At 42.9% G+C, this 18,142-nt stretch overlaps 1 protein-coding gene across 6 annotated transcripts; it reads right to left on the minus strand.

Moving 5' to 3' along the window:
* Positions 1–228: 228 nt before the first annotated feature.
* On the minus strand, positions 229–16,049 carry LOC307041912 (protein phosphatase 1 regulatory subunit 12A). 6 transcript variants are annotated; one of them, XM_079685500.1, is made up of 26 exons: positions 15,643–16,048; positions 11,718–11,848; positions 11,391–11,509; positions 9,808–9,964; positions 9,539–9,683; positions 9,378–9,452; positions 9,188–9,267; positions 7,897–8,102; positions 7,671–7,783; positions 7,381–7,578; positions 7,143–7,225; positions 6,952–7,041; positions 6,676–6,777; positions 6,487–6,588; positions 5,705–5,795; positions 5,488–5,619; positions 5,293–5,395; positions 5,079–5,182; positions 4,886–4,945; positions 4,173–4,195; positions 4,011–4,062; positions 3,814–3,918; positions 3,134–3,184; positions 2,902–2,952; positions 2,599–2,615; positions 229–1,477 (listed from the first exon to the last, which is right to left on the minus strand). In XM_079685500.1, the coding sequence occupies exons 1-25, from the start codon at positions 15,916–15,918 to the stop codon at positions 2,613–2,615; spliced, it is 2,652 nt and encodes an 883-aa protein (XP_079541626.1). In that variant the 5' UTR covers positions 15,919–16,048; the 3' UTR covers positions 229–1,477; positions 2,599–2,612. The 6 variants fall into 6 exon arrangements, with proteins under 6 accessions (XP_079541626.1, XP_079541624.1, XP_079541628.1 ...); XM_079685498.1 differs by lacking the exon at positions 2,599–2,615 and having other exon boundaries at positions 7,381–7,575; positions 15,643–16,049; XM_079685502.1 differs by lacking the exon at positions 2,902–2,952 and having other exon boundaries at positions 15,643–16,049.
* Positions 16,050–18,142: the final 2,093 nt, after the last annotated feature.

The raw sequence follows: 18,142 nt of genomic DNA on the forward strand, positions 1-18,142 counted from the left end.
AGTGATGAAAAACATCTGGCTTCTAAATAACAGAACAACTGTAGGCAGTAGTGATACAATTAGGTAGAAACAAAACAAAAGAACAGGTGAAAACTAATCTCAAAAGTGAGATATTTGATGACTCCATCATTCACAACATGTCACTAAGTGTGGAATCCAACTAGCATTCATACTTCATACTAATATGGATACAAATTCTCACAATGTACATAATAACCAGACAGTAGCTACAAACACTTTTTTTTATTGGGGTGCGGACATCCATTCAATATATTAGAAAACCAACATGTGAAGAAAGGCTACATGGAATTTTACTTCAAAGGGGGGTATTATTCAAGACTAATATTTATACACATACAATATACATAATCATGCTCCCTGGCAAGAGAGGAATTGACAATGAAAAACTATGAAAATAATATCTTTATCAATGGTAATAATTAAAACCATTCATAGCATAATAGGCATTGACAGAACAGCAATTCTTTATAATTGTGCAATGACCTTTGACCTTCAGCTATCGGTAACTTCTCCTTCCACTTACTGAGTGGGAGGGTGCTGCTGTGACATACGTTTGTCTGTCTGGAGGACGGGCAAAGCATGGCAAATCTTGAATTGCTCCGCAGGGTGTAAAGTGCTGTGGTCAACTGACCTGGTCATTATTTAAGAGCATGGAGTGTGTCTGTGGTCACAAAAATAAAAAACTATGTGGGGAAGTGCATAGGTGGAGAGGTAGGTGGGTTCAAACACTTGCATGTGGAAACAAAACAACCCAACAGAGCTTTGTGGACTTCCCCTTGTCGTCAGGACGGTGCCGAATGCAAAGACAAGCCAAGTTTTTTAATTTTTTTATAAAGAACTTCAAAACCTTCATCGCTTGACAACATGTCAGAATTGAACTGTGATTGGGGTAAATTTGTGAATGTGTGACGTGAGTGTGTTCACAAAAAAATAAATACTCAGTGGGAGCTTTAAGGACCAAGCTGCCTTTCGCGCTCGTGGAATGTGCATGGAGGAAGTATGTGATGCACGCATAGGAATGTGTGTGCACGTTAATGTTCCCCTGATGCACAGTGGTGGTAGATGTTCTGTGTGCTGTGGGTCTCATGTTGCTGCTGGGGGAGCTCGGCCACAGGCCTTCATGCCAAAGGTCTTCCTGTGACAAACGGGCGCTAAGGCAAAACCAAAGCCACTCCAGCTGTTCACAATCCAAGTCAAGCTGTGGTGTTCGTGTACGTAGGACATTCTGCTGCTTCTCTCCCCCTCTCTCTTTCTCTCACTCTTTGGCACTGGGAGGAATGTGTGGAAGCAGGGAGGGAGGGAGGAATGGATGGATGGATGGAGGGGGGGAGGGGGGGGATCCCTGCTCTTCGTGTCTCTCTCTTTTCGTTTATTTGGAGAGTTTGCTGATGACACGGATCAGTGCTCCATTTTCATCTTTAAGACGCTGGTTGTCTGCTCTCAAGTCGACCAGAACCTGGAGGTAAAAAAACAAGTTTCCATTAAAACAGTCTGAGAAATGATCTGCTTGGTTTGACTTTATTATGAGACATTGAATTTTAAGATGAAATATCATAGGTAGTTTTCACAGCAATTCCTATCAAAGCAATACATGTTTCTAACCAAGTTGTTGCTACTGCACTTAAAAGATAGCAGGACATCAAACTCTGTGCAATAAGGCTCTAATGACACGAGATGCATTGCTACGAGCGAGTCCGCTTCAAAAACGCATCGGAAAAACAGCGTGTTGTGCCTGTGGAGCAACCGGGAGAGATTTATGAGCGACTTCTTGTCGTTGCTATGCAACCAGATAAGGAGGAAACGCAACCTTGAATTATACAGTAACATTTATTCAAAAACTTCTAATATCAATCTTTTGTCTGCATCTGCCATTGTCCCACTGTCCTTTCTACATCTCCCAACATCAAAAGAGAAGGAAGTGGTAAAGTAATAAAGCTTTTTTTTTCCGCTTAATTTGATTGGCTGCGACATAGGCAAGCAGGGTAGGTAGCCATAGTAACAGAATTGTCTCGCATTTAAGGCTCTGTGCAATACCTGGTGATGAGTGAGGAAGAACATTTACTATCATGTGAATGCAGCTTAACGCAAAAAAGAGAATATTTAAACTATAATCTGGGTTCAAAAATCACTTCAAAAACAGGGCCCACGGTGCAGGAGATGGGGGGGGGGGTGTACCATTGGAAAACACTGGTTTTGCTGTTTGACGCATTTCTAGTGACGCATCTCGGTGTGGCTGGGGCCTAAAGGCAGTGATCTTTTTTTGTTTTTTTGTTCGCTGTTATGCAAACACGTCATGTGTGAAGCCTAGAGAACTATAAGTAACATCACAGTTATCATTTTCACATTGTCACATTTAAAAAAAGAGAGTATTGTATTTTTTGCATCCTGGAATGAGAGAAAGTAATGAAACAAGAAAGAAACAGTTGGACATTTTGTAAAATACTTGTATTTGCTTTGTTGCTGGGAGTTAGATGAGAAGATCAACATCAATCTCATGTCTTATCTAACTCTCATCAAGACAACAAATAAGCATATTTCCCAAAATGTTGAACTCTTCCTCAAATAGAAGGACTTTACCTATTCATTCTTTATTACTGAAGACATCAGACAATTATGAGATGAAATTATGAGAGCGCAGAGATCAGATGGGTTTCAGGTAGTTTGGTAGACAAACAGAAAGAACCATTAATGTGAAAATCAACCACATTTATCACATGTAACAGAAAACAGTTACCCTCCTCCCTGAAAACAGGTGGAGGGAGGAGTGTATTCAACAACTGTGCACCACCTCCACATCACTGCTGCCTGCACACTGCAGCCAGGCTGATCAAGCAGAAGCATGCAAAGTGAGTTCGGCCATGATAACACTCGTCTGCTCACCTTTAGCTCCTCCTCCAGCTCGGCCATTCGCCGCTCCAACATCCTCCGGTCCTGACGCCACGGCAACGTGACGGAGCCCAGAGAGGAAGTGATGTAGAGAGGAAGAAGGTGAGTGAAAAGAGGTGAAGGAGTGAAGAGGAGAGAGGAGAGAGCGTCAACAGACAGCAGTGGTGGCCGTAGTGAGGCAGATGAAGCTAAAACAACAGGAACACCATCAGCAGGGATGCGTTACCTTTCTCTCCAGGTCCAGCATGGCTGAGCAGTCGCTCAGACGCTCCTGTCTCTGTGGGACTCAACAAATCAATCACGTTAACACCATCAATCTATCACGTTAACACCATCAATCTATCACGTTAACACCATCACCACAACAAGATCACTGATAGCCTGCGAAATGATAGGTTACAACCTGCAACATTTTGATTTGGCTGTCTCGTTTGCTTTTTTTGTTAATTTGATCTTTATACGTAGTATTACTTCAAGTTGATTCACATAGCACTATGCGCATTTAAATAATTTTACAGCATGACTCTTCGAGAGGTTTTGATTACAATTGAACATGGGGAAACCTTCGCCTTACTTATTAAAGGAATAAAGAGCAAGATGATGGATGGTAAATCATATTCTCAATCATTTATTCTGTCAAGCCAGCTATAGTCCGACTATCGGTTTCATGTACTCAGTACGCTTGGTCCATATCTGGAAAGAAAGATTAAAAATGTTGGACTTGGACGGGGGACATTTTTTAAAATCTGTATTTTATGTATTATTTCTTTGAAAAACATAGATGTTTTGTTTCCATCCTCAAAGTAGTATTTGGGTATAAAAAAGACAGCAATACAAGGGACAGGCACCTGAACTGAGTGTGTGTGTTTGTGTGTTTGTGTATGTGCTTGTTGGGGGGGTGGTCACCTGCGTGGCTTTCTCCAGGTCCAACCTGGTCTGACTGATGGTCCTCTGGGTGTCCTGCAGCTGAGACTGGAGCTGACTGTTTTCTCTGGAAACCTCCTCAAACAGCTGACGCACACAAACAACACGCAGCAGTAAATAACGGGTTGAAACGTGGAAAACAAATGTTCCTTACTTCGATATGAGTGCTGTCTGCTGACCTTCTTGAAATCCTTGGCGTCAGAGCTTCCTCCCTGGGTGCAGTCATTAAACCTGGGGAGACGGGCAGAGGTCAAAGGTCAGAGACACTGCCATCACTGACACTGTGCTGACAGAATGAAGAAAGACTGAAAATCAAAACAGGTCGAAGGCTACATTCATACCTGGAACTCAAGTGTTGGTCTGTCTGTGAACAGAGAAGGCAGTGTTAGTTTTATCATTCTTAGTCCTGTGTCCAAGGTTATTGTTATAATTGTTCAGTTCAGGGTCAACGTCAGTCTAAACTTTGTCCCAAAAACTATTTAAGTTGAATTTATGTCAAATGTAATTTCAGTCAACCTTGTTCAGTCCAAACATCCCCTTGTTTATTTCTCTCAGCCACTGATGTCATTCTATTAAGTCATTTACTCCAAATCCTTCTGAATGAGCTCATGTTGTAAAACAGTCTATTTCCTCTCTTCTTTGAAAGTAAAATAAAGCGAGATTTAAGCAAAGGTCTTGTTTTTTTAAACAACATTTGAACTAGGGCTGCAAGTTACGAATCATTTCAGTATCAATAAAACTCCTTATTTGAAAGCGTTTTTTTGCCATGTTTGCAGGAAAATGCAGTTATTTGTTTATCAAAAAAAACTGGCGTTGTTTTTCTGTCAATCATTTTATCGCTAAGTTGACTTAACATTGTAACACACACACACACACACACACACACACACACACACACACACACACACACACACACACACACACACACACACACACACACACACACACACACACACACACACACACACACACACACACACACACACACACACACACACACACACACACACACACACACACACACACACACACACACACACACACACACACACACCTGTGGATCCAGCCCACTGCCTGAGAACTCTTCCTCCCCACTGGGATCGTTGTCATCACTCTGCAGATGAAACAGAGAACGCATGGTGTTCTCATAAAAACACTCACATCTCGTTAAAACATTGTTAGTGTTTGTTTTGTTTTTTGAATTCCTGCATGAATAATCCAGATAAAAAGATGTGAGCGGGGTTTACCTCCCCGGTCCTCTGCGCCTTCCTCCTGGCCCGAGCCTGCCTCCTCTCCCTGCGCTCCCTGGCCCATCGCTCTGTCTCGCTCTCCCCTGTGCTGGCCTCAACATCTGGAACAGAGCCAAACAGCAGTTGGTGAAGAGAAAATTAAATGTTCTAACAAACAAACCACATTTTCAAGCTCTGTGTTTTGTGAGAAGAGGGAGGTGGTGCTGTGTACCTCTCCTGTCGGCCGTCTGAGGCCGCGGAGTGCCGGCGGGCTGAGTGAGGCCCAGCAGGTCAGACTTCTGCAGACTGGCAATACGAGACCTCCAGCTCACTTCCTGTAAACACAGCATCCCCCGCTATATGATGTCACATTACATTATATAAGAGCGACCAACACAGACCCATAACTCTGATATATGGCTCTCACCCCCTCCTCTGCCTTCTTTGCTTTGGCGTCCTTCTCTTTCTCCTTCTCTTCCTCCTCCTCCTTCTTTTCTCTCCCTTTGTTGTCTGTCTTCATCGTCTTCTCTGCCTCCTGCAGGTCTGTTAGCGTCACCCCCTTGATGTAAAAAAAAATCACTGTCTTACATACACACAGTACTTTGGGAACATGCAGTGAACATGTGAGCGGAGACTGTTTGTACCTGAGTGGAGCGGCGGGACTGCCGGGCGTGTCTGGAGCGAGCCTTCCTCTGGGCCTCGGCCTCCTCGTCCCGCACCGGCGTCAGATATGATCTACACAGGTTGAGCACTTTTAGATTCAACACAGCACCTTCGGATAACTACAACTACAATTATTGCCTGGTGGTTGTGCCCCCCCCCCCCCTGAACACTCAATTTGCAATTTACATCCACTGTTTATCCAAAATGTCATCACTTAAACTAGCCCTCAAGTGCTGGAGGGATTACAAATGTGTGTGGGCAAAGACTGAACGTTAGCATCACATGATCCCAATGAGATCTTTCCAGAAATGCACAATTGGGTATTACGTAACATATCAAATCTCCTTAATTTGTGTTCTTAAATTTGTGTTAACTAAAGATATTCAGGTTTCTAAACAAAGTTGCATTCTAAAAGACCCTTTTGACTTGAATCTGAAGAGCGGAAATGCTAGCAAAAGGGCTAACTCATATCCGGGTTTTAGGACTAATTTCTGTTTAAAGTCTTCTAATAGTTATCTAATTCATTATTGAGTTATGGCCAAAAATGTAGTTGTGATGTCTCAATGACCGCAACCATTTAGAACCCACTTCTAATACATTCATTCTTGATTCCAAGTGGACGTTTGTGAAGTGCTCTTGAGATATCATAATTACTAGTATGGGATTTAGGGATGGACAACCGGTAAACACAGATGGTCTGTCCACCGCTATTGTTAAGATGGTGGCACACACTCGCATCGACGCACTCTTCCCCCTGACTCACTTGCGCCTCTGCTTGGCCTCCTGTTCGCCCGTGGTCGTGCTTCGAGAATTGAAGGTGGTGACGGCAGACAGGTCCTTCTTTTCTGTCTGTTCCTGAGGAAGTCTTACGGGGAGAGATAAGAGGTGACTATTAGATCTTTCACAAGAGAAAGAAAAAGGAATAGGAAAATAGAAAAAGCAAATGGAGTACCTCTGGGTCAAGACACTATTGAGGCGGCCGAGTCCAGCAGAGCTCGTTCCTGTGCTAGCTGAGGTCACGGTGGGGTCATCCAGTCTCTTTCCATAAGATGAGCTAGAAGCAAAACAAACCGCTTAAAAACAGAAAGGCGTTTTTCACAGCCACACACACAAATGACACGTTTAGTCACTGCAGGGGGAATGTTATTAGCGGTGACACAGCAATAACAAAATCCCACACACACACATGACAACAAACAAATACAGAGCATTGAGCAGCATGACTGACCTGTGAAGCAAAGAGGGGGTGGAACTAGTGAGGTCATTCCCTGATTGACTATGAAGGCGCCGGGTGTAAGAGGAGCTACGACTTAGCCAGCTGAGAAGGAGACAGGGTGACAGGGGCACACAACCAGTGACTCAGAAAAACACTATCTGCTTTCACAAGCGCAGAAGGAGCATTTGAGAGCAGCGGCTCACCTGTTGGAGTTGTCAGGGCTGGCGTCTGGGATACTGAAGAGTCTCCGGGTCGGGATGGGCGGCACCCGAGCCAGCCTAGGCTCCTGAGAACGAGGGGAAGATAATAGTTCATCAGGTTATGTGACTCAGAAGCTGGAAAAGAAGCCTTTATTTGGAGTCCTGTTAGATTTGTATGACAACAACTGGTTTCATTAGAGTTTAACGTCTGAGTCATGTGAGCGCCGGCTGTGGTGCGTACCTTGGTGTCAGCCTCAGAGCTGAGGCGGGGGCTAGAGGCGGAGCGGGTCATGCCCAGCACGCTCTCTGCAGGTCTGATGGGGTCCTGGCTGGTGTCAGACAGACCAGCCGAGCCCAGAGTCATCGAGCTACCTGCCTTCCTCAGAGACGTTCTCCAGGAGCCCGGGACCTCGGGGGCGGGGGGCTTGCCTGGGTCCTGCTATACAGCCAGCAGAAGTCAACATCTGTATTGCTGTCATGCAGCTAAAACATTTGCTTTGATGTTGGCCATGTAATGTCTTTGTATATTACCTTTTTCACTTGGCTTGGAGCAGTACTTGTTGGTACGGAGGTAGGAAGCACGCTGCTGGAAGCAATGCGTTTGTTGTTCAAGTTGTTTATGATCTCTCGGTTCTTCGCTTTCTCTACAACCGTGCAAAGGTCGGAAATAATTAACTCACTAGCAGAACCATAAAAACCCACCAGATTGAAAAAACACATCAGTTGTGAAAGACAACTTCTCAGCAGCTTCTCCTACCCGACTCCGCGTCGCTCTCCGACTCGCTCTCCTCCTCCGAGCTGGAGCTGCTCGAGGCCTTCCCCTGGCTCTGAGGCTGGCTCTGTCTCGTCTGCCCTTCCTCCTCCTCGTCCTCAGCTGGGCTGCTCTGCAGGGCCGGAGGGGGGTGCTTCTCCCGCTCGTGGAGATAGATCTTCTCCTTACTGCTCATACGAGAGATAGAAGTCCTGCAGGGGCGGGGCCAAGGTGGGGTGGAACAACAGGTGGCATGCAGGGAGCTGATCAGTGAGGGCAGTCATTCCACGTGCAGCCAATTAGAGCGAGCATGCGCCGATCAACACATCGGTGGGTGGACCAGTGGGTCATTTTCTGTGAGGCTATGAGTAGCTATGCCGTATTATTGCTAGATCACAATTTAGCAGGAGGTAACTTCAAACTAAACATTTTTGATCTAATCAATTGTATAATCGTTCTTTAATATGTAAGACGGCAAGCTACAGCATCTACACAAACGTGTGTCCCAACCACATACTTTATACTAAAGTATTTGTTTTGTACTTATGTAAAGTGTGCAATTCTGGCTTTCAGTACACAAGAAAATCCCTCCTAACGAGATTTAAGTTCTAACTGCTGCCAGTATGCAATTTCCAAAACTCAATGGTAGGGACCAATGGGAGCTATTCAATTTGCAGAATTAGCTAAAAACAGATTGTCTTATCATTTGAACCTAACACAGCTTTCTGGATTTGCCACAAAACTGACAGACCTCACTGTATAATGATAGATTACATATTTCGATAAAGGACGTTCTATATATTTCAGAACAATAAGAGCTAGGTATAAAAGCTCCTTTAAACGACATGTGTATTTTTTATTCTTTTTTTTTTTTTTTTTAACTATGCTGTGTTTTATTTTAATTGTATTCTTTCATGTCCTTTCATTATTGCTTATAATTGTTAGTTGTAATCATTTAAGAGTTGATTACTGTTCTCCCTCTGTTGCATTGTAGGGACTAAAGTACACATTCAAACTCATTTTTCGAAAGAGTTCACACTATCTTAAAAAACTGTAACATTTAGTATTCAGTATGGAACTGGGACACAGAAAGTCGCTGCCTGCTACATCTATCCAGTGTTAATGTCAGTGGATAGAAGCAGCCCGTTTCAGAGGAATGCTGGGACTGTTAACATCAGATCTGCATGCAAACTACTGGTACTGGGATGACTGGGATTCAGCTGAGGAACAGCGTAGCGTGTGCCCACATACACACACAAACACATGCCCACACACCAACACACTGACTGGCACTGACCTGCGTGTGCGGAGTGGTACCATGGAGATTTGCTGGCTGGTCCCAATAACAGGAGTCTGTTTCTCTTTCTCGCTGCGTAACTGAAGAGGAATATAAACACACATAAACACAGAGAACATCCACCGCTGTAAAACTATCAATCATATCAGGTTTATCTAACTGAGTGAGATAGTTGTGAAGGCAGACTCACGGCATTCTGCTTCTTCTGCAGCTCCTCCAGAGTGTCCGCTAGGTTCTCATGCGCAACATCTAGAGGTGTTTGGCCCTACAAGGACATTCACAGGGCTTCATCAGTCATGGCGCTAATAAAGGCTTCATGTCATAGAACAGACGAAAGGTGGTTTGTCTTACCACATTGTTGACGGCACCCATGTCGCACATGTTGTCAGCCAGCAGGGAGCACACCTCCTCCTTCCCCCAGTGAGATCCTGCATGCAGGGGCGTCCACCCGTCGATGTCCCTGCTGTCCACGTCCACATCACACTTTAACAGCACCCTGAGGAAGCGAGGAAACAGGCAAGATGGAAGGAGATGAGGTATATCTAGGAGGCTAGAGCTGTGATACCAAATTAAGACAAAAGCTAACAAGCGGTCATTGCTCTTCGTAGACTTATTCTTACTTCAGGACTTCGATGTAGCCTTTGGCAGCAGCAACGTGCAGAGCGGTAGCTTTGGTGTTGGGATGAGGTGTAAGGGTCCCGCTTCCTGCCTGCACGGCCATGGCGTCCTGAAGCATGACCCTCTCCTCCTCTTTTCTGGCCTGGTCCACGTCTATTGCTGTGATAGGCACATGGAAAACAGTGGCACTTGAATACACACACTAGCACTCCTCAGTAGTTCAGAAGCTTCATTCATTACCTTCATTTCTATTCATTCTGTCCAAAATGTAATCACTATGTCTGTATGATAAGGTCAGGCTACACTATTATTATTATTATTAGTAAGTTGTACTATTTGTAGAATATGAATACAGTGGTAGCAGCGTAGAATAGTTTCTGCCACATGTGAACCAAACATTTCACATTACTCCAGAACGAGGAAATGTAATGCTTGACGCACACAAAGGGAGGTACGCACTGATGAGTGTTATTGATGAACCAATGATATTTAATTTAAAAAAGACAATTCAAATCTAATGAGTCACAATGTTTTTTAAATGTATGGCAATGAGGTAATAATAATGCCAGTAGACATGTAAAGCTTTATTGACATTAGGTTTGGCTTGATTGATTAGGGACAGCCACAACAAAAACACAAATCAGAATTAGACCTTTGAAAAGTCTAAACTGCAGAAAGAAGACAACATATTAAATGTTGTATTAGATTTGTCATCCGTGACTTGATCTCAGCAATGTGTGTATACGCCTGGAGCCTCAGTGCACTTCAGTACTATGAAGGTCACAGAACATTTCCCCAGTACACACTGACTCTGTCCTCGTTTATATGCCTATTTTTGTCTTCTCTTACGAGACGTATGCTTTTACGGTGACAGCTAGTAAAACAGGACAAAAATGCAAAGCAGGGCTTAGTATGGCCATTTATGAGAAGAGTTTTGAATAGTTTTCACTCCAAGTAGACTGAGCCTTGTTCAAGTTCCTAATTTATTCAGCTCATATTTTTCTTTTACTAATGCCAAAGCTATTGAGAACCAGCCAAGACACATGGACTACACAGCTAAGTACCTGAAAGCACCTCATCATCACTGCAGGGCCTTGGTAGCTGAGTGGTTACAGCACATAAACCCACAACATCACAAGTTCAAATCTGGCCTAGGGACCTTTTTTGCATTTCATTTCTGCATGTTGCACGCTGCTATTTTTACACTGTCCTCTTTCCCATCAAGACTAATATTCAAAATAAGCCCCTAATCGTCTGCAAGGCAGCTTGCCTTACGCGGAAATGTGTATATTATGATCTGATAATCATGTAAAGACTTAGAGTACAGTGAAGAAAGCCTCTGCCAATCAGTACATCTAACTTTCCAAAAACACATCAGTTTCATTGGTTTAATTACTCAAGATAGTGAATTATTGTTTCCAAAATTGAATGGCTCTATGTATTGGTATAATGACAACAGCCCAACATATTTAGTTGTCACTGAGGGTTATCTAAATGTTAGTCTGAAATGCCAGAACTTAGTGAAAGAAAAGGCAGAGCTCACCCAAGCTTCAGTAGACGTTTTAATGTGTGAGCGATTCCTCACCTTGCTTTTTGATTTCCCCTTTGAGAAGTCTCTCCATGGCGTCTTCCGTGGCCACGTCCAGAGGAAGCTCCCCTTCACTGTTCACCGCCCCGACTTGAGCACCGTGCTCTATTAGGTATCTTCAAAAACAGAAAGACAGAAATTGTCGAGATGAAAAAGTTAAACTATACACTATAAGTTAAACAAATGATTCATATTATTTTACATTACATTTCAATAATTCATCAGCATTGTTAACACATTATCCTCCGGTATTTTAAATAACAATGAAAACTATAACATTTGACCCCACAGATTTAGGTTGAATGGTGCTGCATCGACACTCACTTGGTGATCTGGATGAATCCGCAGGAGGCGGCAGCGTGCAGAGGAGTCCAGCCCTCATTGTCCCCTCTGTTGACATCACTCCCGCTCTCCACCAGAAACTGCACCATCTCAGCATTTTCATCAATGCAGGCCTGCCAGAGGACACACAACCACATGATGAATTGATAACCTGGTGTTTATTGTTAGTTGGTTATTGTGACAATCCCCGCTACACACATGTAAAAAAACAGAAACCGACAGAATGTCAGTCAGAGTCCAGGTTCAGTAGACCCGCTTTATTTTTAGTTGAAAAAAGTCAAAACTTCCCACACTTTGAAATCTTCTAAAATCATCTTAAGCACTGGGGTTAAAACAATGCATACTGTGTCTACTTGTATTGACTTATTGTTAAGTGGGCTGCTAAAAGCCCTCAAGTACCTGCCAAAACAGTCATTTTGTGGCCTGAGTTAAACAGCAAATCTATTTAGCTGATTTTCCTGAAGCTAAGTCGAGCTCGGATCCCAATGTGACAAAGGTCCCAAGATGAATCTCATGAGGATCTCATGGTATTATGATACAATATATCTTTTTTTTTTTTTTTAATGAAAAAAATTAATCTGAGGGTGGAATCTGTGTAGGCCTCGGTTTCAAGTGAACCGTTTTTATACTGCAAAGCTCTGGTTATTAAACTCATTATTTACAAAAGTAATAAAACCTGCCAGCGGGGTAAGATTATTACAAACAGATTACAAGAATTTCTCAAAACTAAGAGAGAACCTTGAAACAAGAAGCAAGGTAGATCCCTGCCACAGAATCAAAGTCAACTGTATTAGGAAAACATTCAAACAGTGGTAAATATTTTCCCTCTGAGCTAAATGCTTACATGCCAACATGTTCCCAGAGACAATGCTGATGTTAAGCAGCTATAACGTTAACAATGTTCGCCATTTTAGCTTATCATCCTAACATTTACTAATAAGTATTTAACACAAAGTGTAGCTGAGATTGATGGAATTTTATTATTTTTGAAGGTATTTGTTAATAAACCAAAGTATTGGACAAACAAAACAAAAAGTTTGGATCAGCATTCATTTAAATCCTCCAATCCCCCCTCCCCCCCTTGAATATCTGCTCCAAATGTCATTGCGATTCATCCAATAGTTGTTATATAACAACAGATATTTCACTCACTCAGTACCACATAGTTCAAACTCACGTTGGCACTAGAGGAAACACCCTGGGATCGCCAAAATCAATAGGGTCATCTAAGAACCATAAACGTCCATACAAAATGTCATGACAGTCCAATACATTTTAGTGGAGATATTTCAGTCTTGACCAATCTTGTGCACCGACACATCAACATTGCCGTCCCTAGAGTCCTGCTGCCAACAAGGCTAAAAGTACCTAAGAGGATTTTGCAGTAAAAACCACTCGCTCTAAAACAGATATAAATCAGCATGAACTGAGTGTAACTTACAATAGAATAGAATCGGAGGGATGAAGCCCTCTTTAATGGTCACACATGCAGAGCACACAGCACACAGTGACATTTGTCCTCTGCATTTACCCCATCCTAGTACCAGGAGTCTAGTACTAGAAATAGGGATGCTAAAATTAATCTGGACTCATGGTAAAACAAAAAGGCAGGCAGACCACTTAAAGATGGACTTTTATTAATCCCTCGTGGGGAAATGTTTCTCTGCATTTGACCCATCCTATTTGGAACGGCGCCTGGGGATCAGTGTAGGGAACGGTGCCTTGCTCAGAGACACCTCGGTAGCACTTGGTCTTGCCGGGACTTGAACTGGTGACCAAGTTCCAGCTGCCAAGCCAACTCCCTATCGACTTCGCCACCACCACCACCACTGCTGTTATATAAATCAAGCAAACCTTTTTGCATTTCCCACTGGAATATTACCTAAAGAAGTACTGTGTGTTTGTGTCAAATATCATTAACAGCTGATGAGATGACATCTGCTCAGAACAAGACTGCACTCGCTAACCTGACAGCGTTTGAAGAAATTCATGATCCTCTGTCACTCTGCAGGACTTCACAGCAGCAAGTGTCTGTAGTCACACACGGCCGTGTCCATCAGGCCGCCTTAAGCCACCTAAGAGGCTTTGCTTTTGGGCTAAATCAACTTATCACAAAGCTGCTACAAGTCTCCAGCCTCCTTCATAATATAAGATAATTACTCAGGTAGATGGGTTGGGTTGTACATTTAAAGTGGTCATTTTAAGTGCTCCAGATGGGACTGGTAATACAACGCAGAGCCAGAAGCTCGCGAGCCAAAAAGCAGTGTTCAGTGGCAGCAGGGGGCGGGGGGTCCCTCTGAACAAGTGGGTGCTCCAAGCTCAATGAATGAACAGAGGGCACTTCTCGCACCCTCCGAGGGTGCACACACTGCCTCCCAGCAGACTCCTTCACTGGGTCATCAAGTGACTCATTGTTGAAATCGCCTTTGACAACAGCAGTTTGAGGAATGTTTTCCATTTCTTCATCCGAAATCCCTAAAGTCCCCACCAAGGGGAATTGGCAAGGGGAAGGAGAAACAGAGAGAGAGGAGAGGAGAAAGAGGAGGGGAAGGAGGAGGAGGATTGGGGGCAAGAGAGAGTGAAAGCATAGTGGAGAAGACAGAAAGGCTTTGGATGGAGAGGATGGAAAGTTTGGAGAGTGTTGGCCTATATTTAATCCTGATTGCCAGGCAACCGATGAGCAACAGGGGAGAGAGGGATGGAGGGACCACACTGCGAGACACGTGGATCGACCAAAAGTGGGCATGTTCACCCAACATCCAGGAAGAAACATGCTCACATACTCATCTGAACCGGTCATGGGAAGGCTACTTCATCAAATACACATAGTTGGACTAAATCAGGGGGAAAACACCAATCATCTGTAAGAATGATGTAACTGCGAGCACACCGCTGAACCATAATTCAGCTCCAGTGGGCAGGAAAATTAAAAGCACAACATCTTTCATGTTGCTTGGATATCACACGTAAACCCATGTGACTGTGAAATCAATGTGAAGAGACAAGCATTGCGTTTATGACACGCGGTATCATAAAAGCAGAGGAAATGCTGCCTCAACGAAGGCTTGTGTGACAGTGATGTTGTCCAGACGGCTCCTCTGTGTTATTACTGAAGTGAAGGGGAGGGAGGGACATTAAAGGCTGAGCTGCTTTAAGACTAGAACATGCTCAGGAGAAGTGCAGCCAATTTGGGACATGCAACAATCCTCACACTCAGATTAAAAACTGAGAGTTTACATTCCCTCTTTGATCCTGCCTTAGATTCTACTTTCATATTGGGAGTCTTCCATTTCGACTTCTTCCTTTAAAAAATAAATAAAAAGCTGTTGATCAGATGATGGATATGACCTACTGTTTTAAACGAGACTCCACCAGGGCCCTTCATTTCTAAGAAAGATCAAAGTCTTCTTTAGTTTAATGCTGCTCACTGATATCCTTACATCTTAACTATGTATGCTAGAAAAAAGAAGCCTATAACTTACTAGGTACAACATTGTGTATGGCCCAGCATATTACCAACAGGCTCACACACTAACACACAGGCCAGAAGTGCTGCTGCTGCTGCTGGGACTTTAAAAACAAGTCTAGAGAGGGTAAAGTGATGGGCTCAATTTAAGCCACCATAATAACAGCTGTTAAAATGAACAGACATACCTGAGATTAACTGTTGGTCCTTACCTCTAACCAATTTAACTCCACGATAAGTTAAGCTAAAGTTAAAGTTGAGTTAATGCTTCTTCGCTGTGAGGATCATTAACGAATACACGTTGTTGCTATGCGAGCAACAGTTAGCTCAAACTCAAACGTTAAACAGTTTAATCTAAACGGTCGTTAACGATTAACTCTTAGACACGAAGCTACATCTAAACGGTCGTTAACGGTTATATAGTAACGTTAAGGCTCCTACCTGATGAAGCGCTGTCAGCCCGTCTATGTTGGCGTGGTTGATGTCAGCTCCCTGCCGGAGTAGCACCGCCACCTCCTCCCGGTCTCCGGCGGAGCAGGCGGCCATAAACACGGCTCCCTGGGCGAACCGGACTCTCGGCCGCCGCGTCCCGGAACCGCTCGAAGTTTCCCGGTTCTCCGATAGCGTCCGATCCGTCTCCGAGCCCAGCCATCGCTGCAGCTGATCCTGCCGTCGCTGTTTGGCAGCTTCGGACCGGGAATGGTCAGTGGCCGCCATCTTCCCTGGTCTGTCCCGGACAGATTCAGCTCATGGTACGAGGAGAAGGAGCGGAGTGTTTGGAGTGAGCCTGCCTGCCCTGGGCTGTGCCCCCTGGTGGAGACTCAGAGGAACCGGGAACTTCTGACAAGTGGCAGTCCTATGCTGCCTTCAAGGGCCACTCGGAAAGTCCTAACTCGATGGGAGGGACAGTGTTTTGTTCACTAAAATGCTCTCACACCCTGTCCTCATTGTGCAGCTCCTTGTCTCCGCTGTCTCACGGAGAGATACCGCAGGTCCTTCCTTCCTGCAGCGGTCAGACTATACAACCAGCAGAGACCCTAGTAGACCCCCCACCCGACACACACACCACAACACAGACTATAACACCCCTTTCTGTTACCAACAAACTATGTGCACTATGTGCTACAGTATATGTGCAATATATGCCGTTAATAACTGTGTAAATACCTGGTAAATACCTGGCTGCTAAATCCTTAGAACTGTTTCAAGATGTTTATTTTGTAAATTGTGTAACTTGCTGCTGTTAAATACCATCCAACTATGTGCAATATGTGCTACATGTGCACTATATTAAAACGTTAAAACGGTGCTATAGCCTATGCCTGGCTGCTAAATCCTAAGAACTGTTACAGGATTTGTATTTTTAAAATTATGTAACTTTTTTAAAATTTGTATTTATTATTATATGTTTTACATTTTTTATTATATCGTAACTTAGTACTTTTTAATGCTGTAACATATGTAACATTAAGCTGTCTGTGGCTCTTTTTCTGCTGTAACTACGTACATTTCCCCTCTGTGGAACTAATAAAGGTATTCTGATTCTGATTCTGACTGTGCTGTACTATATTGCCTTTATTTTTCTTTGCAAAGTTGTTTTTATCATGGACTACGTCATGATGTATAGTAAAATGATGAGTAATTCTCATTTTCATGAATTACATGTACAATTATATTTATATTGACAAATATATTTAAAAGTATTTATATTTTATACATCTGTATTTTGATATGAATTTATTATAAGTGTGATAGGCACTAGGAAATGTTTTAACGTTGTATGATTGTTATGTGTGTACTTGCCCAAGGACTTCAACTGGAAATGAGATTTGCCTATATCCTGCATACAGTAGCATGTCTTCACTTTTTGAGATTAATGTATGTTTATGCATTAACATTTAGTGTACAGAAAATATATCATAATAACAAAGATGGATTTGAACAAAACATAATAGAAACTCTGAACAAAATATAATGCAGACAAATAACCCTGATAAACGTTTTTTTTTTTTTTTTTCAAAGGAAACATAAAAATGTGCCCTTTTTCCATTGGTGGGGTAAACTGTATTTTATTTTATAATTATACCGTTTCAGGAACCGTATTCGAGATGCATTGAGATGTAAGATTTTACTCATATTTGAACTGCATAATAATAATAATGTAAAGTGTGTATGCTATTTCATTCAGGTTTTCTTTTAATTATGCATAATATTATTGGTTTTTAATAGTGCTGCATAATACTTAGACAGGCCATGTTTGTTTGAGCGATTTATTACAAACACTTTTCTATACTAATAATTCTCTCTAAAAGTCCTCAGGAGACATGTATTTACATTGGTTTCTTATTAACACTACTTGTGTTTATCCTTTTTATTATTGCAAGACGTGCTTGTTACTTGTATCTTGTCATGTACCTGTTTTTGTATAATTGTTTCCACCTTATGGTCATCTGTTGGTTCGTTTGTTTAAAGGGGGACTACTAGGGTATATAATAATGTACCTACTGTAGCCTACAGTATTAAAGATGGATAGCAATGAAGTCTCTGTTTTCACATATCTTACTTTGTGAGTCATTGAGGCCAATGTAGCACAGATTGTACGACATTACTCCACCTTAAAACTTCAGAAGCTGTCTCACATGTAAAACAAGATTAGGAAACAGGTTTGAGAGTCACTTTTCCCGACATCTCTTGAAGGCACTGTGACGTATCTAGGCAACAACGATGGGCAATGACGAACATAAAAAGTAAATGTTCCTAAAAACACTTAAACAAATATTTCGTCTTTATCAAGGGCAAACATCCTTCGCAACAAACCACCGCTGATAACGCTGTGATGAGTGTTGTTATGGTTTATGAGCAGGATGACTACACCAGGGGATTCCCGATATGCGCCTCTAGTTTAGACAGTACGGTACTCTGACTGTAAGTAAGTCCTTCT

The sequence above is a fragment of the Notothenia rossii genome (assembly GCF_949606895.1).
Source record: "Notothenia rossii genome assembly, chromosome: 5".
Taxonomy (NCBI): domain Eukaryota; kingdom Metazoa; phylum Chordata; class Actinopteri; order Perciformes; family Nototheniidae; genus Notothenia; species Notothenia rossii.